Here is a 23,692-nt window from a genome sequence, read left to right as displayed (position 1 = left end):
CTCCAGCATTTTCCCACATGGTTTGGGCAGCTGCACTCACCCATTCCATTAAGGAGTGATTACCTCGCTCTGGTGAATACCTGCGGATATTCTGCAGCCACTGCCTCCGGGATGGGTGCATGGTGATGGAGGCCAATTTTTCCATCTCCTCACAAGAGCACATCACACTATCCACCCCTAGGTCCCATAACTGCAACAGCCAAGCAGCCAGGGGCTCCCCATGTTTCTGCCTGAACTGTCTCCCCAAGTCAACCAGTTCAGCCTGGATGTACGGGACATAGGTGGTGAACTGGGTCACCTGTGGATCATCCACTGTTTGTCCGTCTGGTGCCATAGGCTGCTCGTGTCTCAATTTCTCATGCACAACAGGTCATGCCTGGAGACTCATGGTCTCCCCCAGCTCACCACTGGGTTTGTTATCTTCCCTGGTGTGAGGGTCAGGAGTGGCCAGTCGCTGGACGTCATCCTCCAGGATAATCATCCTTGCTTCCAACAACTCTGCTTTCTGCCACAAATCTCGATCAGTTTGCAGCACAGTTAGCAGTAGCCAGGCTCCAGTCAGCAGAAAATTGGCCACCGGGTACCACATACTCAAGGGTAACCATATTTCCTCCCCCTCCCAAGGGGTTTTCTGCCATAGTGCCTGGTCTGTGCTGCCTTGCGGTACAGTGAACAGCAACCAGATCCCAGTCAACAGGAAAGTGGCCATAGGGCAGAGCATATTCAAAAGTAGCCACATTTCCTCCTTCTTCCAAGGGCTTTTTGGCTCCTCTACCTGCTCAGAATCCTGTCGCTGACTACATCAATTGTAGTGTTAGGCTAATGTCGGAATCCTGCTGACGTAGCCAATTGTCAAGCTAGGGCTGGGTCTGGAGCTCACAGACCCCTCAAGCCTGTTCACAGACTGTGTCACAAACCCTTCACACACCAGGCTGGGTCCCCAGACCCCTCACATACTAGGCTGGGTCACCAGACTCCTCACAGGTCTATGAGCTAGGTAACCGGCAAACAGGTCCTTGGAAGCCGTAGGTTCAAGAGCATGGCTGTGCGGGGTAGACACCCAAGGCAGTCAATGCCAGCCAGCAGCAGCCCCATGCATGTGCACTAACTCCACCCACACATACACAATTTGCTTGCAAAGAATGTGCCGCACCACCCCCAACCAGACCCAAGGTGGGGGGCCTGATTATTCTATTTTCCCAACATGGACCCTCTCCCTAAAAGCTTTTAGAAAGTGCTCACCATCGTGTGCTGACCAATAACTTCTAAAGTTCTACTCAGAAACTCAGCATAGGGAATAGGGTTAAGCCCAAAGGATTTAAATGACTGGATAAGGCTAGACTACATGTAGAAAGAGGAATAAACCATTAGTGTGACTGAATAGTTTTCCAGTATCATGTTTCAACAGTCATATTTGACCTATTAATTTGTAGACAATGTATTAATATCAGATCTTCTCTTTCAGAGCTATTTAAATCATGGATGAACAAAGTAAGTAATTTAACTGTTTACTTTTATCCGTATAATATTAAGTTTGTTGTTAGCTTATTTGTCCTGTTTCATTCAGTTTCAAAAAAATATATATAGTGTTTATGCTCCAGAATCCAATGTCTAGTTCAGTATTTTGACTATTGAGAAGATGTACACAAACATCCAGTAACACTATTTTTTTATTAAAAATAAGAAAGCCTTAGAGCAAGTATAGAAATTTTAGGCTTACTGGGAAATGTGTTATATAATGTGTACTGTATTCCATCCAGAACAGTTTTATCTTTTCTCTGTGCATTTTATATACATAAATATTATTCAAGTAGTACTAATTAACAGATAATGAATTTAATGTCAGTTTAGTATAATAAAATCCTTAGATATTACCCTGATGTATATTTCACAATGTACACATGTGTATAGGTTTAAATAATACCAATCATTATGTTCTGGCTTTTGCTTTTTTTCACTCAAGAAAATTCTAAATAAGATGAGCATTTATCAAGCATGTAATGAAAAACTTCGCCTTATGAAACTTTTAAGGTTCTGAAGAGAAAAACACTACATATCAGGGAAAATATCAAAAATCAAATCCTGTTTTTCTGAAATGATCTTGATTTTTCTCTTTTATCTTTGTTGAGATAAGAACAACAACAAAAATCATCCTTCACTACCATGTCAGCCTTCTAGATATATTAGATAATTTTCAGGATCAGGCCTCTTGCTTTTGTCATTTGAAGTTTTACGATATTCTCTTAATGACTGCTATATTGATTTAATTTTATTTATAAATCTCAACTAAAGATTTTTTAATGTAAATTTATATAAAATTAAGCAGTTTTATTTGCTACAACCTTGAAAATGCTTTAATTCAATTTAGAAATAGCCATTTGGCTATGGTCATTAGTCACCTTTTAACTCTTTTGTTTTATATATATAATTGTATGTGTCTATGCATGTATGTGCATAAATAGAAATAAAATATGTATATGTGTATGAATACACATGTATATAATGTGTGCATATGGTAATATACTTATATAGAGAAGTAAAAATATCTTCAAGACAATGTGATAGTCCTATGATTTTTATAAGCTGTTTTAAATTGCATTTCACAAATGCAGAAATCAATCTGTAATTCATATGCTCTTTGGTGTACTTGAATTCCTGCTATTCATTTGAAAAGTTGGGCCAACACTAGGGGTCTTCAAACATTTCAGGGAAAGATTCGAATCATCTTTCAATTTCACCTTCCACAAACTTATTGAAGTTCCCTTGTATATTGCTCTGTATTGATGCCGTGTCTCCATGATTCAAAAACAAACAATTTTGAATTTACAGCTGGACACCCATAAGGAACCAGAGGAGAAGATAATCTAAGTGTAGTGTCTACTAGACCATAAGTTCTATGGAGGCAGAGCCTCTGCAGCCCCCAAGCCTAACCAAGGGTGACACAGGAGTTGCTCAGTAAATGTTTGTTGACTGGCTAGGGTGGATAAATGAATGACTAGAGAGACATGAATATGAAGAAATAGGAGGTTGTACTATTTGTGCATACATTAAGGTTTTTCAAGCCATATTAATTACAGATAACTAAGTTTAATGTGTATGCTTGTTGTAACTAAATGGTAGGATTTTTATAGTTAAAATCATTTATATTTTGGAAATTTCATATGGTTCAACTTTATTAGTATAATTCCAGAATAAGAATAAAAATATAACTAACTATTGAAGTATATGCATTATTTTAAATATTTTTAAAAATCACTTTTACAGCAATGATTAAAGTTATCTTTAAAATCACCCACAATCCTATCATTAACATTCTCACGTCCGAGTTTCACTTATCTCTTCATAGTCCACATGTGGTTTTGAAACTATCTTTTTTCTAATACCAACAAAATAAAAGAATGGAACTGAATACTTATCAGGCATATTTGAAAAATTAGGAATTCAGCCCCAGTAACTCAAGGGCTGTCTCATTTTATTTAACAGGGAATTTGTTTGAAACAGGATTATACCACAAGTTAGCTCTGATAACAGGTACAGCTTATGTTGAGTGAAGAATACAGTTTACCTATTTCACCACAGTATAAAACCACACAAGTGAAAATTATCTAAGGACAATGTATTTTATTAAAATAGATATTTTATTTAAGCAGACATGTATTTACCTCTCCTTGAATTGCAGACATGCAAGCGAATGCTTCTCACCCAGGAAAAAAATTGCCAGCCGGGCATCCCCCTCAGTATCCATCGGCTGCATTTCAAGGTAAAATATTTGATTAAAGAAGAAAAATTAAAATTAATCAATTGATAGTGCTGAGAGAGTGAAAGAGAGAGAGGGGAAATGTGTGTCTTTATTTTTGTAGTTCTTTTTCTTAAAATCACATTAATGAAATGTTGGCAACTTAATTGTATTTTTTTTTTATTTAACTACATATTTTCCATGAAATTAATTTTTATTTATCGAGGAAAGTAAAGGTATAAAGGAGAGCAAATAAGAACAGTTGTGGGTTCACATTTAGCAAATGAAATGCAAGGCTGCACATAAATTAAACCCCAAAATACAGATGTTAGTAAAATATTTTTTTGATCATCTGTTCTGAAAATTGTGATCATGTAATCACAGGAGATTTATCGCTGGGTGTTTTTGAGTCGTATTGTTATCTGGCACAAGTCCGGCTGCCTTCCCCCTTTCAGAAACAAGCCACTCAAAATTCAAATGTTGATGAAAATGGAAGTCAGTTTTTATTCAGGAATACCGGTGACCTGAGCTAAAGGATCTCTCAGGTACACCTGAAGGAGGATGGCCAGACTAAAGCCATCTCACAGACTCAGATTTACTGAGGAGTTTTTAAAGAGTGGATTGAGGGAATGGAAGGTGGGAAGTGAAAAGCAGAAGGGAGAGGGATGTGAGCCACAGGGGTTGTGTGCAAGGAGCCAGGTGCAAGGTCGCCCCAAGGTTCCATCTGGTTTCTGCTCCCATCCTTGTTATTGTCTCAGGTCCTACTGGAGGGATGGAATCAGAATAGCTTTATTGATGTCTTCCTTGGTTGCCCAAGGTCTGGATAGTATGTGCAAGCCTGCTGCTCCAGGCTGGCTGGAAAACAACTTTACACTGTGTAAATAATCTCATCTTTCCCTATAACCATGGTCAAAACATCAAATAACCATGGGAAAAAAGGGAACTCAGAGAAATGCATGCCAAGAAAACACCTGTGTCCTTTTAAAATCTTTTAGAGACCATCTGGTTTTAGGTCCCAACATGGCTTCATTCCTGCTCACTCCATTTGTAACATATGTGACAGCTTTATTTTTGTACGCATGCTGTTTCATGCCTTGCATTTCTAAGAAAAGTAATTGAGTCTTACCACTACGTAGTAGAAAGTACTTTTTTCTTTTGAACCAATGCATGAAAGAATCTAGAGATTTTCATTTAGATAAATGGAGTTATCAAAATTACTAGAACTTTACAAATGGCAAAGTCCATGTTAACATGTGCCCAGATTTCCAAGTGCACAGGCTACCCACATCTTGAAAGAGCATCCTATGTATTTAGGATCAAAGAGAAAGTGGTTTGTCTGAAGGGTGTAACCATTTTGTTTCCTTCTCCGAGCAAACAAATCTGCTTGGGAGCTAAATGACCTGTTTAATTTTCTACCCAGAAACCTCCCAGCAGGTCCTGGATCTCATCCAGATGTTTGCAATTAAAAAAATATGAGCTAGGGCCGACCCTGTGGGTCACTCGGGAGAGTGCGTCGCTGGGAGCGCCGAGGCCGCGGGTTCGGATCCTATATAGGGGAATGGCCGGTGCGCTCACTGGCTGAGCGTGGTGCGGGCGACATCACACCAAGGGTTACGATCCCCTCACCGGTCACAAACAAAACAAATAAATACAAATAAATAAATAAATATATATATATACCTGTGCTCTATGTTCTTATAGGGTTGGTGTTTAGAGAATTATTAGTAAGTCTATAATATTCATCCAAGGTACTTAGAGAATGATTTAATCCACCCCATAGCTAATTAAAAGAAGTTGTACATAATGAAATTCAGTTATAAACTTGAGAATTTGCTAGAAAAATAGCTTGATTTTGTTTCTCGAGTCTAAAGGCCACATATAACACAGTTCTTAAGATCACAATGATGCTAACAATAAGGATAAATTAAGATTGAGAGTTTACTGTGCTTTGGGCATTCTTTTAAATATGGAGTTAAATGGAAGTTAAATGGAGTTAAGTGGAGTTAAAAGGAGTTAAATGTGGCTTAACTCATTTATTTCTCAGGACACTCTTATAAGGTAAATACTATTAATTAACTGAGGTATAGAGACTTCGGATCAGACTTTAAGTTCTGCCATCTGTGCTTATTGGTTGTGTGGTGGTCTTAGACAAGTTGCAGTACCTCAAAGTCTGTTTTCTTATCTATGATTGGGGATGATATTTTTCTATTTAGATTGCTTTGGAGATTAAATGAGAGAATAAAGGCTGGCTGGTTAGCTTAGTTGGTTACAGCGTGGTGTTGATAACACCAAGGTCAAGGGTTCAGATCCCCATACAGGCCAGCCCCACACGTGCACGCACGCACACACGCACGCACGCACGCACGCACGCACACACACACATGCATATAAAAACGAGTGAGAGTATATATAAAATGCTGAGCACAATGCTTTGCAAATAATAAATGACACGTATTTGCTAACATATTAATCATATGTTAAATCAGTTGGGCTTTATATAATCAAACTATTGTGATGTTAATAATGTGACCAATTAATTCACATTTCTAGGTCCCCATTGGCTTTGCCTGAACCTCTGCACTGAAGCCAGTGATCTTTAAAAATCTATATTTATTCATATCAGAGGCAGTGTTCAGCCCCTAGCTTATCAGCTTATCATTACTTTTAGGATGAAGGCCAAACCAGGTCCAGGCGAGCCTCTTCCCTACTCCCACTTTAAGTGCCTCGAGCCCAGCTCTACTGTTCGGCCAGACTGGCCATTTTTCAGATTGTTAAAACTCTGTGTTTGTTACAATCCCAGGACTTTTCTCTGCAATGCTCTTTGTGTGCCCAGCCTGTCAACTCCTCCGCACCCTTCAGCTCTCAGTTGGAAGCTGGTCCTCTGGGGGGCTGCACCTGCTCCTTCCCTTCCCTCTCCATGTCTCAGTAGCCACCTTTGGCCTGTGTAGTCATAAAAGCCTGGCTCCTTACTTCAAATCACTCGCCTCCAATTCTCATTAATCAATTAATCACACTTGTTTATAGCCCTCTAGAATAGGGTGAGTATAAAGTTATCTCTCCTATCAAACAGTGAGGCAGGGATTGCATCTCTGTTTCCCATTGTAAATTCCAATGCTCGGCACTTCTAAAAACTTTTTAAGACATAATTGAGATCATGGAACTCAGTCCTTTGCTTCAAATCCTCCAGTGCCTGCCGATCACACTTGGGATCAAATCTAAACTCCTCAGTAAGGGCCTCCCTAGATGAACTGTCTCTTGTTCTTTTCTGACAGCCATTCCTGTTCTTCCTCTCTCTCATGATGTTTCTCTCACACGAAAGGCCAAATCATTCCCAGAGTCAGGGATTTTGCATCTGCTTTTCCTTCTTCCTGGAGCATTTCTCAGCAGATCTTCAAATAAAGCTTTTTCCGTCTCATCTTTTAGATCTCAATATAAAGTGTATGTATACTAACATAACTGCTTTGCACCCTGCCATCTCCCACACCTATTTTCTCCATCGTGCCAATCAGAAATCTTTTAAAATTTATTTTTTGTCTTTCAGAAGTTCACAGTAAGCTCCCTAAGAGCAGGTTGACTCAGTGATAGCTGTATCCACTGGTTCTACCACAGAGCCAGTCACTTGGTACATAATCTATAAATATATATTCATTGTAAAAATAATAAATTATAAAAGCTTTATTTAAAAAGCATTATTATGAGACTTAATCTGTTTTTCTTAGCCTTACTTTTTTAGGATGCATCAATTTTGTCATAAATTTCCCATTTAAAAGTATTTATAATTGCCTGTTCTAATTTTACATGGCCTTTAATGTTAGAGTAGTGTGTGGAACACAGTCCTTTGAAATTATATTCTATTCCTATGGAATTGCTACTCTGTGGACGATACAAATAAGCTTATGAAGCTTCATTGCAATCACATATTTACAGGTAATATAAAAAACACTTATTTAATTTCTTCTTCTACTCTGCTTAGTAATTACTTAAAAGAATTTTGCCTTTTATAATTTTTTGCCTTCCTTGTTTTTCAAATTATATTTTCCAGAGAACACAGGGTGGTTAAATTATGAAATTTAAATATCCAACCTAAATATCAAAATAGATTTTTTTCTTTTTCTTTTTCTTTTTATAGACAAGCATTGAGGCTAGGAATACACCATGGATTAAAACTCCAGGCAAACTGTTAACCCAGAAGAGTGTCTGGGACATGCTTTTACTTTTACACCAAGTTTTCTCAACAGTGCTGCTGTAATATTTTGGGATAGGCAATTCTTTGTTTTCTAGGGACTGTCTGGGCATTTTAGGATATTTAGCAGCATCCCTGGCTTCTACCCACCAAATTCCAGTATCACCCTCCTCTCCAGTTGAGACAAATAGTTTCTAGACCTTGCCAAATATCCCTTGGGGAGGGTGGGCAAAACCGTCCCTAGTTCTTTCTATACATGTAAGAGATGTCATTTCTCAGAAGTCCAGAATTATCATTTTCTTACAAGGTGCTCTGGTCCAAGAAGTTCTGGCTCAAAGCCTTTATTCTGTGCCTTCTACCCAGTGTCATCTCTCTTTTCACTGAAGGCATGCCAGATCTTTATGTGGGTGACTCTAGATCACAGATTTTCTTTCACTTTTCCAACTGAGTTTTCAACAGTAAGGGTGAGGCTGTGGGTCAACTCTATTCACACCTACCACTCTCAAAATAGAAGTGAGTAGGAAACCACTGGAAAATTTATGAAAGATAAAAATATACCGTAAGCTTCACAGATACAGGATTTTTGAGCTGAGAGGTCACTTTGTAGATAGTTGGGGTAATCCTTAAATGGTTTACATTTCCATTTTTCAGTTTAATTACAAATTATTTTGTTTCTTTCTATTTCAGGACCTCCAGGACATACTGGCTACCCTGGACCCCACCCTGGCTACCATGGACCCCCGTCTGGCTACCCTGGACCCCAGCTTGGCTACCCTGGACCCCAGTCTGGCTACCCTGGACCCCAGCCTGGCTACCCTGGACCCCAGCCTGGATACCCTGAACCCCAGCCTGGTTACCCAGTTCTACCAGCCAGCTATTCAGGTGCTGGCCCAGCTGGCTTTTCTGTCCAAAGTCAGCCAGTATATAATCAGCCCAGTGGACCTGCAGGGGCACCATGGATGCCAGCACCACCACCTCCACTGAACTGTCCACCTGGATTAGAATATTTAAGTCAGGTAATTTCAAATACATAAAATACACATAAAAAGTAAAACTGTGCTTCCAATTTACTTAACAAGATTAACAAATGAATAATTCACCAAAACCTGAAATGGTAAAACAACATTATCTGCTAACAGATTACTCTAATTCTTTTAGGCCAGGTTCACTTTTTAAGCAAAATATAAATTGTATTTTCTGTCATCTTAAATACAGTCTATGATAATAGCAGTAGCAAACTTTTATCAAGCACTATTTTCCAATCTTTGTCCAAAGCATAATACATACACTCATTTAATTCTTACAGAAAATCTATGACGTATAAATACTATAATTATCATTATTTTCCAGAAGAGGAAACTCAGGCCTGCGAAAGTAGCATAACTTGCTCACGGCCAAAACCACAAGAAAGTGGGACTGGCTTTTTAATCCTGTAACTTTGTTACTGAACCATGTGCAATTTAATCCAAGCACTGAATAATTTCCTTGGAATTTGAAAGAAACTCTAAATACAGCTTATTCTTGAGTTTTCATTAATGGTACCAGAGTGTTAATATTTTGTGTGTGTCTAACCTTTTTATCATAATTAATAAAACTACATTTTTATGATGATGCTTTGTTCTTTAGAAGACCCAATTTTATAAATTCCAGCAACAGGGAAAATACAGTTGTGGTTTTTGCTGTACTACATGATTGTTAATCTCAGCAATATGAGATTTAAGATTTGTTTGGTATTACAAATCAAGTAGTTCAAATAAGCATATGAAGTTCTGTGTGTTCAATCTGTAGACATAAAAACAAATATTCTTGTGGTATCCAACCAGTTTTCAGTAAATCAATTACTTGTCTCTTTTGCACTCTCTGTACTGTACTAATTTAATTTCATACAGTACACTCGGGCAGCACATACTATAGGGATTTTTAGTCATTATTATATTCTCCAAGAAATACTCTGAAATAGATATTTTAAAAATCAGGATTTCATAAAATACATAGGCAAAGTTTTCAACTACTAGAAATGATGATATCAAATATACTTAAAAAGTATTTTTGAGTCTTCTAGAATAAGCTTTTCAAATGGATAAAAAGGTTATCAATATTTCTTGAACCTCTTCTAGAAGGAACATTGTTTTCTCATTTTTATAGAATTTCCAGTGTAAGTCATTTATATTTCACCTAAATTTTCCCACATTAACAGTGAACATTTTCAGTCAATATTTTATCAGTTAAAAATATTAACTCTAGTTTTACTCTAAAAAGTAAGATAAACTTAAATATTGATAGTATTAATAAATGTTGATAGTTGATTACATGCACTTTTTAAAATATAAACATAAATATTAATTTGGTTGGCTTAAAAAAATCTTCATTTAATATATACCAGCAGCTTAATTTTCTTTTTCTATAACAGATAGATCAAGTACTAATTCATCAGCAAATAGAACTCCTAGAAGGTATGTACTCACTATATTCATCATATTTCTAAAGAAGTTTATGCAGATAAACGCACATTACCCACTACAAATATAACCTTCTCACGCACGTGGGACAGTTAAACCTGCTTATTTACAAACACCTCTCTTCACAATAATGAAATTATGAACAGTATCATTAGTTCATTTCTGAAAATTAGGCATCAAATGGTAAAATGCTATTATGTGAGCACCTGTTTTCATGACACAGGGAAAACAACAATAACACCTCTCTCACTACGAATCACTTTAAGTAGTTCTATCACTTTACCTGACGTCTAACACATCAGCTGTTTTCTTCCCAATTTGTGATCACCTTGAGGCACATGCAAAAGCTGAGTTAGCTCAGTACATTTCCAAAGCAAGTGAACATTTTGAATTTGGATGGGGGTGTACCAGCCCACATTTTCTCTTGGGGGTTCCCATGAGCCCTAGAAAACCTTTGTTCCTTGGGCTGTGGGTTACAGCTGGGATGCTGGGGCACTGCAGTGCTGGAGGATGCCGACCAGCACCCTGGAGGCCTGGCTCCCTGGAGAGGAATGGGCCTGATGCCAGCAGGTGTTTCCTTGGATCCAGTGCTCCCCAGGTACAAGAATAAGCTTAGGAAGCCACTAGATGCTTTAGGACAGCTGCCAGGGGAACAAGACCCTGGGTAAATTTATGAGCCATAGTGTCTTCCTTCTAGATATAAAAGGCTTCATGAAAACTCTAGAGGTTTTTAGAATATATCTGTTAAATCCATGTTTTCATGTCTGGAAAGTACCTTTCCAGTGGTAGAAATTAAAACATGAATTGTATAAGCAGAGGAATGGATTTCATTAAAATATGTAATTAGCACCTATTACATTTAAATTGTTTATTATGTACATTGTTAGGTATTTATAATATTCTTGGTTTTGGGTAGTTGTTCTAAACTAAGTTTTCTCTGGAAGAAAGCTCTTTGTTGTTTAATAATTTGTATTCTGAATTGTTTTTGAACTTTATTTTTTTAATTTATTTTTGACACATACTGATTGTACATATTTATGGGGTACAGAGTTATATTTTAATACATGTATGCAATGTGTGATGATCAAATCAGGATAGTTAGCATATTCATCATCACAGAATTTATTATTTATTTGTGGTGAGAGCATTTGAGCTCCTCTTCCAGCCCATTTGAGAACATGCCATAAATTATTGTTAATTATAGATGCTACTGTAGACCACTAGAACTTATTTTTCCTATCTAAATGTAATTCTATATCTGTTAACCAACTTCCCTATCTCCCCCCCTTTCCCTTCCCAGCCTACTGTCTACTTCTATAAGTGCAACTTTTTTTAGCTCTCACCTGTGAGTGAGAAAATGTAGTATTTATTTTCTGTGCCTGACTTATTTTACTTAACTTAATGTCTTCCACATTGCCAGAATAAACAAGATTTCATTCCTTTTTATGGAATAGTATTCCATTGTGTATATTTAGTGCACTTTCTTTATCCATTCGTCTATTGATGGATACCAACAGGTCAATTCCTGTTGATTCCATGCCTTGGCTATTGTGAATAGTGCTATAATAAACATAGGTGTGGGGGGCAGATATTTCTCCAGTATGCTAATTTCCTTTCCTTTGGAGAAATACCCGGGAATGGCATTGATGGATCGTATGGTAGTTCTATTTTTAGTTTTTTCAAGAAACTCCATACTGTCTGTCATAATGGCTGCATTAATTTACATTCCCATCAACAATGTACAATGTTTTATTTTATTGTATATGTTATTAAGGTTATAAAATCCAAAAAGGCAGATACCATACATTGTACAGCACACCATTTATGTTTTTTTAGATTTATAAGCTTTATAAATATTTATAAAATATATCTCTTAATTATTAAATATAAAGTAGTTCCAAATTTATTAATTTTTAATTCTACAGTTTTTATAAAACAAATGTCTTTAATTTTCTTGCTTTCTTTTTCAAATTGAAAGTCTATATTATTTTTTCATATTATGAGTAGTATAAAGAAGATGAAGATACTCTGCTTTTTTTGGCATCTGTGTATGTAACAGGCACTTATATTTTCTCTCAATTCAAAACATGATAAACAATAAAGAAATAAACATAGAATACTTTTATTTTCTAACTAACTAGAAGAAAACTTAATTATGTAAGCCTATGTTGTTTTACAAATAAATAAGCTGAATACTGTTTAGATTAAGCTGATTAAGGAAACAATGCCCTCTCAGGAATCAGTTTAAGTTTTTCTCTCACCAAGCATTTGATTGTGGCTGATGTTGAGGTCAAGGGTGGTTCTTCCAAAGACAGAGTCCAGGGCCTGAGTCCCACCAAGGATGCTTTAGGAAGTTCACGTCGACAGGACTTGAGAAGGACGTCTCTGTATGACCTCCTCCTTCTGTGGACAAGGACAACTATTAACTGCTTCTCCTGGCTCTAAACAAGGAGGGCATCCCCTGGTAGGATACCATGTGGGCCTCAGCATTCAGCATCCCTGTGCTTCCTGTGTGAAGAGATCAGCCCATCTGAGGTGCAGGGTCACTTAGGACGCCCCTTGTCTGATGCTCTATGAGTTGGAGCCCTGGTTGCCAAGCACCTTCCCCCTTGTCTCCCACTTGTGAACAACGACTGTTGAGCTGAAGAAGGACGCCCTGGGCCCAGCGTGACGTTCTGATTCTCCTTCCATCTCACTCTCTCCTGTTTGACACTTGTGCTTTGAGAGTAAGCTCTCACATTGCCTTCCCTCAGACACAGTGCAAAACATAAGATGTAAATATGGTTCATAGAACAAATCCTAAACCACTGATTTAATATACTATTTGATAGAGCATAAGCATAGCATTCATCTTATATTGTCCTGCATAATACCTGAAAACTGTACTGGATGAGAGGACATTTTATCCATACACCTGGCACCACTGTGCCCACCTGCAGCATTGGCCCAACCTCAGCAGCACAGTCTCCCTCTCTGACAGGAGTGTGTGGAACTAGGAACGGGTGACCTGTGTTCTCTTCTGTGTCTCACATAAGGACTCAGTTCCTCTGCACCCTCATAGCCTCTCCTCCTCCTTTCCCTTTGCCTTTTTTCTCTGCCTGGATTATCTCTAAACACCTTCCCTTTTCTTTCTCTATGCTACTTGTAGTATCATCTAAAACTGGAATAGCTCAATATTATAATCTTTCAGGATAGATTTAATATTTTTTAACATAATGGTGGTTGTGATGATCTCTTTTATATTTTTAGTCTTAACAGGTTTTGAAACTAATAACAAATATGAAATTAAGAACAGCCTTGGGCAGAGGATTTTCTTTGCAGCAGAAGATACTGATTGCTGTACCCGAAATTGCTGTGGGCCATCTAGGCCTTTTACCATGAGGATTGTTGATAATACAGGCCGAGAAGTCGTGACTCTGGAGAGACCGCTGAGATGTAGCAGCTGTTGTTGCCCCTGCTGCCTTCAGGAGGTCGGTGAGCAGTTGCCAGAGCAGTTTAAATAGTTCACCAAGAATTTTCAGTCTTTTGTTAAACCTTCCAGTGAACGTAGACATTATGATTATTATTACATTTACAAATATTCTTTTGCTTTTGTAGATAGAAATCCAGGCTCCTCCTGGGGTACCGGTGGGTTATGTTACTCAGACCTGGCACCCATGTCTGCCAAAGTTTACAATTCAAAATGAGAAGAGAGAGGATGTACTAAAAATTACTGGTCCATGTGTTGTGTGCAGCTGTTGTGCAGATGTTAATTTTGAGGTAAGAGATGTCATAATATTATAAAATGTGCAGTCTTAATATAAATGGAATATAATTTTGATGGACATTACAAATACATTAAGTAAGTATCTATGTACTGGTATCTCAATAGGCAGATAATGTGCTCATATATTTAACTTTGGTCAGAGAGGTAGTTATTACTATGAGTTTAGTGTTGATATGCCAAATTAAAAAAAGAGAGAGAGGCACAGCTGTATAGTCAAATAAAAATAAGCAAAATACCTAACATTTAAATATGTTGGTTTCTGTATGGTGACATTGTTTCTTATCCATTCTAAATAAAACATTAACCTTGTCATGTAAGTCTGATTGCCAAAGCATATGGGTTCTTCCTTAATCTAAAATATAAGCTAACAGTGCTCTCAGCCATGTTCAGAAGTCTTAATATCTTTGAGCTTCAATGAAAAGTCCAATTATGCAAAGATAGTTCTAAGAAAGTTATTATGATGTATACTACCTAATCATGCGTCTCTATGGTCTCTCCTCTGTCCTGGTATTTAATTAAGTCATTGGAAACCACAACATACCTGTGTATTGACTACATAGTAGAATTTCATTACAGCAGTTTTTCAGCAGATGACCTAGCCTTATAACTCAACTTTTTTAGTTTCAAATGTTTAAAAATTGGGATATTTTGCAATTTAATCTTGTTTCTTATTTCTCTTGGAAAATCAGAAAACCAGGTAAACTGTGCCCACCTTTCCACAAAAGGGACTGCTAAAGCTGAGCCAGCGTCCCCCTATAGTAAGACATGGGAACTCCACCACTGTCTCCACCACTCTCTGATGTTTCCCGTTAACCAGTGTTGCTGCTTTGTGTTGCTTCACCCCCCATGGATTTGTCACCTCTCTTCCCCTGGGTGACGGTGATGCAAAGGATTACTCAAAGCCCATCTCTTCTGAGTAGTGAGAGACCCTGAAGTAGTTAATTTCCCCAGAACCTCTGAGCCGTGTTTAGAGACATTACTCTTGTCATATCTCCTACCACCCACTGGCCAGACGAGTCACATGCAAGCCTAATTATCAATGAGTAGGAAGTATACTGGGTCTACAGTGGTAGAGGGAATAAAATGAATATTTGATGAACAGTAATCCATGCTATCACAGTTTCATATTAGAACTTTATTGCAGGCTTTTCAAGGATCCATCCACCAGCACCCAAATAAAATGAGTCAACCACTTTTAGTTTCCCCACATTTATTAAACTGGTCCCAACCTGAGGCAATGGCTTCAAAGGGTGTCACTAGCACATGCGGTACATCATGCACATTTGAAAAGGACACTCCTCCTCCTGAGTTAACACAACCCTACTACCTATGCATAGGTTGGCGAATGTCAGCTATGTTCAGACCCCACCTGCTCACTCAAGGAGTCACTTTAGTCTGGGCATAATCTTTTCAACTCTGTGATGGCCCTGACTTTCCCCTGGCAGAATTGTAAAATTAGAAATTTTGGGGGCCAGCCCCATGGCTCACTCAGGAGAGTGTGGTGCTGGTAGCGCCGAGGCTACGGGTTCGGATCCTATATAGGGATGGCCGGTGTGCTCACTGGCTGAGCGTGGTGCGGACCACACCAAGCCAAGGGTTGCGATCCCCTTACCAGTCCAAAAAAACAGAAAAAAAATTTAGAAATTTTTTATAGAGAGCTCTTTTTTCCGTGCACCCTTCTTCTATTATTGTTTACACCGCACTAGTTACCCAGTCTCACCCTAACCCCTAACCTGGAATATCACATCGGTTACTTATTGTTTACTTTCCTTCATTCAAAACTGCCAATCTTCTTTTCTAGACTCCTGACATTTCTTATTTTTCTACCGACAGTGGGTGGTAACAAGACCTCACATCATATTTAAACTTTCAGTCTGTGTAACACTCTGTGCTTCTCTTAAAGCTGAAGTCTAATAAGAGTTTTGTTAATTACCTTCCTGATGGCTTCTAGAATTCTATCAAAGAAACATTTCACATTTATATCTTTTTCTGCTTACATTTTGTTTTGGATGAATACTGTCTATATCAATGCAAAATAGAAAATGTTAAATATTTCAGCAAAACTGCTTTCATATAACTTCTTTGTTCAATGAAACATATATCTAAAAATAGATACAGGAGCCTATATGTATCTAATCAGAGTTATGTTCCTAGTTAATATGTTGCATAATTTTAATGTAATATTTATTTCATTTTACTGACTTTTAAATTAGTTTTGCTATGTTTTCCAAAAATCTTTAATTTTTTTTCGGCAATTTAGATTAAAGCTCTCGATGAAGAAACTGTGGTTGGCAGGATTTCCAAGCAATGGAGTGGGTTTGTGAGAGAGGCATTTACAGACGCTGATAACTTTGGAATCCAGTTCCCTTTAGACCTTGATGTTAAAATGAAAGCTGTGATGCTTGGTGCTTGTTTCCTCATTGTAAGTCTATTCTTACTAATATTAGTTATAGATAACTTCTCTAGAATCATCCTGAAATGATTCGATAAATTGTTTTTCGAAATAACCTTCTTAAATTTATAGGGTTGAAAAATTGTTCCCATTTAATCCTAGCTCTGAAGTTCCATTTGATCCTGACACTCTGGATTCACAGATAACTAGTTTCTATTGGAAGAGTCCATGCATTTTCACATAGCAAAAGAAGAACTTTATGTATTAAGGAAAGGTCCTATTCTTAGGTTTTTATTTTTATTTTTTTAAAAAAGAGGCACTTTGGGGAAGATGAATCTGGGCTTACATGGGAAAAAAAAAAAAAAACCTCAATGAAACAGGGAGACTTCACCTTAACCCATTATTAAATTAAATCATCTAATATGTAAGTATAAGCTGCAATAAAAGTACACATCCCATCAAGCTTCTAAATCTAACTATCAATGTATAAGAAATACATGGGATAGAGCAGTGATTTTGAACTTGTCTTTACATTAGAATCACTGAGGAAGCTTTTAAAACCTCCAAGTACCAGGCCATACTGCAGTTCAACTAACTCAGAATCTCGGAATCAGAAGTTTGTATAGTACCCCAGTTGATTCCAATGTGTAGTCAAAGTTGAGGATTACCGGGACGGAGCAAGAGTCCTCAACCCTAGCTGCACAGTAGGAACACGTGGACTGTCCAGACTGCACCCAAATCTATTAAATCAAAATCTCTAGAGGTAGGACTAAGCCTACAATCTGTTTACAGCACCCAGGTGATTCCAGTGTGCAACCAAGCTTTGAGACACTAGACAAATATCTTAAACTTTGACTTGGGGATGTGACCAGAAAAACTAAAAGGTGAGAAACAAAAAGGACTGAATTCCTTCAACACATAAGTGGCAAGGAAAATTAAAAAGTTAAGATAGAATAATAAGAGAAAGAAACTTAAGAAATATCAACCTAATATAATTTGTGAATCATGTCCGAATACTGATTAAAATGACATTTATGAAGCATTCAGGGAAATTTGAATATTGAATGGCTATTTGATGATGTGAAGAAATTATTAAGGTTTTTAGATGTGATAATTTTATTATTATGTAATAACACAACAGAGTCCATATTTTTTAGAAGCACAACTGAAGTACTTCAGTACGAATGGTGTGATATCAGGGATTTGCTTTAAAATGAGGGGGGTGAGGGCAGAGTGACCCAGGGCATGCAGTAATAGATAAACTAAGATTGGTCACAATAATAATTATTGAAATTGGGTAAGTGATTACTGGGACTTTTTATGCTATTGTTTCTAATTTGAGATATACTTTTTTATATATAATAAAGTTTAAATATAACCAGAGTTATCTGTAAAAATTCTGCCTTCAAAAAGTGTTCATTTCACCAAGAAAAAGGAAAATTTAACCTTAACCTGATTGAACTCTTTAACTAAAGGCAGGGTGTGTGAAAGATATGATGTGTTTAGGAGAAAGGAGGCAATCTGGGTTGTTTGGATTGATGGGAAATGGGGCTGGAAGTGATGGAGAGATTATTAGGAGATTACTTTTAAAGAACCTATAAAGATTAGGCAGCTTTTTGTAGACATTGGTTAAGTCATTGACAATCATTTAGTTAATTAGTTAGTTTTAAGTAAGCTAATATAATAAAATAGTTATAAATCCAAATTTTAGAAAGATATATTCTGGAGACGGTGAGAAATTGATGGAAGAGGTAAAATTACAATAGTGCTGTGCAAGCGATTGGCGTAGGGTTAAATGATTTCTGATGAAGAGTTAAAAGAAAGTAACAGATGTGAGAGGAGCACCATTCATAGGATTTGACTGAAGTCATAGGGGAGAGAGTCTAATTAGACACTGGTAGAGTGAAACAGGCTGGGGAACACAGTGCGCAATTTTGGAATTGAAATAATTAACTGGGTCAAAAAGTTTTAGTTCTAATTCACACTAACTCTAAGATTGCTGTCACTCTCCTGAAAAATATCTGAAGTTGATGGAACTCCAGTCACTAGAAAAGTTACATTACTAGAGAAAGACCACAAAAAGTCGAGGAAGAGAGAAAGAGAAAGAGTCCGTGGGGGGTGAGACAAAGTGACATGTAGAGAAATTTGCTGAGGATAGGTATCAGTAAATGAACAGAATTATAGAATTTCATTACAGTTATGTGCTGCTTTCAGTCAGCAACATACCTCATATGCCACGGTGGTCCTACAATTAATAGCTATCCCATACGGCCCAGGTATGGGGTAGGCTATGTCGTGTAAGTTTGTGTAAGTGCACTTTGTGATGTCTGCACAGTGAGATGGACTAATGATGAGATTGCCTAACGATGCATTTCTCAGAGTGTCCCCTTCACCAAGCAAAGCATGACTGCACTATTAAAATGGAAAGCTGAAGGTAGAGTTTGTGTAACTGTAGACTTCCCCATATTTACTAATTACGGTTAATGTTCTTGTTTAACAAATGTGTTACTGTTTCATCAGATCCCTTTTCTCCATCTGAGAATTAATCACTGTTTTGTTGCTGAAAATTGATTTCTGTATTTTTTTGTTTCTGCCTAGGACTTCATGTTTTTTGAAAGGACTGGAAACCAAGAACAAAAATCAGGAGTGTGGTAGTTCATTAATGAGAGTATCAAAAAAAAATTTGAAGTCCATGTACTGATTGGAACTATCTAAAAGGAAAACTCAATGTTTTTTTCTTTATTTTTATATCTGTGTGAATTAAGCTGTGATGCCTATGGCTACAATTATATGATGTCACTTTTCAAAATATAGAACTTATTTTCTTTTTCACAGACTTATAAATGTTTTTATACTTTTCTTAATATTCATTGTGAATTTGGAAAAAAGTACATAGGAGTTTTTACATTTAAAAACAAAATGTTCTGTGAAAAACTGCTTTGAATTATAATCTCTGATTTAACATTTTCATAGCGAAAATTAATTAAAGCCTTATTAAAGTAATTTTAATATGAACTATATTTTATTCTATTAAATCTAGTCACAATTTATTTTATACATAACATCTAATGTTATTTTGAAAATTCTGTATATGCAAAAAAGTTAAAAATAAGTTTCCTTTTCCATTATGTTTGAATAATATTCAACATGCATACTATCCAGGAAAAGTAAAATGTGCATGTTTTTGATCTTCAGGAAATCACACTATAATTAGTTTCTCCTTTAAGCTAATTTGCTATTATAAATAAGATTTTCATGTTGACAAATCAATAAATTACCAATTTTTAAATGGCTTTCAGTAAACAAAAAAAGACATGATTTTCTTTCAAAGAAAGACACATTTTAAAGCTTCACTCACTCTAAAACTTTGGTATTATTATAATTTTTGAAGCTATTATTTTAACACAGAATATTTAACTTCTGTATTCCATCATTCCTAGAACTAGAACTTATGAGCTTACTCAGGTGTTAATTAAATAGGATATATATATGTATATTCCTTCACATAATATAAAGTTCAATAATGGTCTATTAAATGATTTATGCTAGTAATCAAATACCAGAATTAAAAACTTGTTGATATATATTTTGCATATTTGATTTTTGTTTTTAAACAAAATGTGGCCAGTCAATTCAGGTGGTATTCTGAATACTCATTCTGTTAAGTGAGGGCACATTTAACTCCCTTTTTCATTTAAATCTGCTCTAAAAAAAGAAAAGGCACAGGATACCTTATAGTAAAATCTGAGCCAGTGTTGAATCTAGGACTTCTACCTGTCAGAAACTTAAAGGAATTTTGTAGTCTGTTTTGTGGGGGAGATCGAATTGAGAAAGCAGATGAACAATTAATCTCACGCAAAAGAAAAGTGGATTTAAGAGATAAGGGTGTAGGGGAGAGACTCCCTTTCATGTTCGGCAGAAATCCATGGACAGCAACTCTCCTTACGATAAGTGGTAGTGACAGCAGAGCTCCCCAAAACCAGAAGCTCCAAATGGCAAATGATGAGAACATGGGGATGGCAGGGGAGCTACAGGAAAAGCAGTTTAGACAATCTCCCAACAGCCTAAATAATTCATGGGATGCCAGATTCCAATGATGAGCTGTACCCATGGCACTCACCATAGCTTGTACTTGGTACAGACAGGTAAAGTGCAGGCTCTTGCACAGCTGGATCCTGGTGGCATTGGTTATGCCACTTAGAGTGTGTGTGCTCGTTGGGGCAGCAGGTGTGTCTTTCCAAGCTGGCCATCAAGTGCCGCAAAAGAAGGCCTAGAAGTACTGACTGATATCTCTGTGACAGCTACATATTACTTGGGTTTCTTTTCTCTCTCCTCTGCATAGGCTTATCTCTGGTTATGCAAAGTAAAACTACAACTGATTTAAAGTTCCTTCTCTCTTTAACTATAAGTAAGATTTAATCAGAAACCCACATACTATCAGCCGAATCTGTTTAAGTTAAAATACTACACAAATATCTTCACATTAAATATTTACAAAAAGAAATACAACCAAACTTGAAAAATTGGAAATTTAATTGAGAATTTAAAAAGTCTTAATTTGTCATCTCATTTGTTTCTGCTGGGTGGGCTGTGACAGTTGCTGAAAAGGTGCCCCTGACTAAGTATAAGGGTAAAGAGGAGGACTCATGATAGCTGAAGGATGGAGCTGGGTTTTCAGTGTTGAGAAGGGAGTTCTGGGCAGATGGTCAGTGGAAAAGGGAGGAGAATGCAGAAAGGAGAGGAAAAGGCTAAGGGATGCCAGTACCTCTCCAGATCACCTCCGGGGGAGGGCTGGGGAGTCAGGAGTCATGGAGAAGCAAAAGTGAAAGTGGAGAAAAAGCTGGGAGAGAAAAAAAAGCACTACGCACAGGCATTTCAGCTGGCCAGAAAATCACTGTCTGGGCTCCTGGCATCCAGTTAGTTATCTGCTCTCTGAAGCCCAGACATGAAGATTTTAGTTGAATATGGGTTCAAAAGAGCTACTGTAATTTTAGAGTGATTAGAATAAACAATAGAGAATTCTGCCATTATTTAATGATATAATGACGTTAAATGCCTGAGGACCTAAATGAAGCACCCCTGGTGCTGCCAAGAGTTCAGAGGCTCCCTCCACATCCTGCCCCTCCTGCCCCTGTCCCTTCCCTGCACTGGCTGCCTGTTCCTCGGGCCATGATTCTGTACCTGGTTCTGTCTCTTTCAAGCTCCATGTCCCTTCCTGTGCCTTAATTTCCCTAATTGTCAATAGTGTAGTTGTCAATTCGTAATAACATGAAACTCATCAGGGCAGTGTGAAGGCTGCAGGTCAAGTGATCTAATGCAGGTCAAGGGACACAAGCAGGTTCTGCAGTAGAACAAGAGTAGAAAATGAAAAGGGCTGTGTGTGGGTCATGATCAATGTGGAAAATTTTGACTAGATTGGATTATTTTATTAAAGCCTCAAATGACATATAAAACATATTCTGAGCTCTAACACAAATACTAATTCTCCACTCAGAAGAGAGAGGATGTCTTCATGCAAGATGCCAAACTGGGGAATGCTTCTCATCTCAGAGGAGGGTGAAATACCATTTGGGCACAGAAACGTGACTTTAGTTTTTTAGTATTACAGCCTCAAAATGTGGCAAGCCATTGAAAGAGGGGAGCAAAATCTGGAGCATGAGACCAGATGGAATATAACTGGACAACACAGGGTTTTAACTCAAGGCTCTAGATTTATAAGCTGGGAGGGGCATAGGATGATACCCAGTGGAGTCAATTGGCCACAGACCTCTGAACTTACCTTCTCCACACATACCAAGCATCCAAATTAAACTTTAATTTACTTTGAATGTTTATATGCTAGAAAATGTCTTATTTGTACCAAAAGATAGATAATAAATTTACCCAAGTTGAAAGCTGACTAGATTTGGAAAACTCATGCTTGAAGTCTGCATACTTGCTCACGGCAATTTGTTTCTGCTTGTGGATTCTGGTTTCCCATCATTAACTTATTGAGGTTATTCTATCTGTCAGTGTTAGGAAAGAAACATTGGCCTATTTCTTCTTGCAATAGAAGTTTTATTTTAGAATCATTTACTAAAAAACATTTCAAATTTAGTTAAGCATTTTCAATCAACTGCAGCCATCTGGATATAGCCCAGAGAAATTCCCAGTTCCATGAACTTTACAGAGTAAATTGGATTTCGGTCAACTATATACCTATTGTCTCAGTCCATTCATGCTGCTATAACAAAATACCTTAGACTGGGTAATCGATAAAGAACAGAAATTTATTTCTTACAGTTCAGGAGGCTGAGAAGTCCAAGATCAAGGCAACGGTAGATTGGTGTCTAGTTAAGATTTCTCCCTGCTTCCAGATGGCGCCTTGTTGCTGCATCCTCACAAGGTTGAAAGTGGAAGGGCAAAAGGAACAAACCCTTTGTGGTCACATGGCAGGAGGGATGGAAGGCCAAAAGGGGCCTAGCTAGCTTTCTTGAGACTTTTTATAAGGGGACAACTCCCATCTATGAGAGTGGTGATCTCATGGCTTAATCATTTCTTAAAGGCTCACCTCTTGATACTAATCAAACGGGGTCTTACATTCCGACATACAAATTTGAAGGAACACATACATTTAAATCATAGCATTTCATCACTGAACCTCCAAAATTTAAGTCCTTCTCATATATAAAATCAATTCATTCCATCCCAATAGCCCCAACAGTCTTAACTCCTTTTATCACCAACTTTAAAGCCTAAGCCCAAATTCTCATCTAAATATCTAAATCATGTAGAAGTGAGACTCGTGGTATAATTCATCCTGGGGCAAATTCCCATCCAGCTGTGAGCCTGCAAAAGCAAACAAGTTATGTGCTTTCAAAATGCAATGGTAGGGCAGGCATAGGATACACATTCCCACTCCAAAAGGGAGAAATAGGAAAGAAGAAAGGGGTAACAAGCCCCAAGTAAGTCCAAAACTCAACCAGGCAATCAACATTAAATCTTGAGGCTTGAGAATAATTCTTTTGACTCTGTGTTGTGCCCACCAGGTACACTGGGGCAGGGGGCTGGCCTCCAAGGTTCTGGGTGACCCCACCTCCATGGCTTTGCTGAGGACAGCTCCTACTACAGCTCTCATAGGTTGAAATGCTGTGCCTGTGGCTCTCCCAGGCTACAG

The 23,692-nt window shown here is 37.5% G+C and overlaps 1 protein-coding gene across 2 annotated transcripts in view; it reads left to right on the top strand.

Moving 5' to 3' along the window:
- PLSCR1 (phospholipid scramblase 1) overlaps positions 1-19,330 on the top strand; it is a 29,999-nt gene extending 10,669 nt beyond the window's left edge. The window contains exons 2-9 of one of the 2 annotated variants that reach the window (XM_063101460.1): positions 1,466-1,491; positions 3,680-3,760; positions 8,607-8,935; positions 10,330-10,372; positions 13,628-13,848; positions 13,976-14,137; positions 16,405-16,566; positions 19,135-19,330. In XM_063101460.1, the coding sequence (XP_062957530.1) occupies positions 1,479-1,491; positions 3,680-3,760; positions 8,607-8,935; positions 10,330-10,372; positions 13,628-13,848; positions 13,976-14,137; positions 16,405-16,566; positions 19,135-19,191 (1,068 nt within the window). In that variant the 5' untranslated portion in view covers positions 1,466-1,478 and the 3' untranslated portion in view covers positions 19,192-19,330. Of the gene's footprint in view, positions 1-1,465; positions 1,492-3,679; positions 3,761-8,606; positions 8,936-10,329; positions 10,373-13,627; positions 13,849-13,975; positions 14,138-16,404; positions 16,567-19,134 lie in introns of those variants that run through there. The other variant, XM_063101461.1, reaches the window with a different exon arrangement.
- Positions 19,331-23,692: the final 4,362 nt, after the last annotated feature.

Source organism: Cynocephalus volans, chromosome 1, assembly GCF_027409185.1.
Source record: "Cynocephalus volans isolate mCynVol1 chromosome 1, mCynVol1.pri, whole genome shotgun sequence".
NCBI lineage: Eukaryota > Metazoa > Chordata > Mammalia > Dermoptera > Cynocephalidae > Cynocephalus > Cynocephalus volans.
The sequence above is the reverse complement of the archived record's forward strand: the minus strand, read 5'-3'. Positions and strand labels throughout refer to the sequence as shown.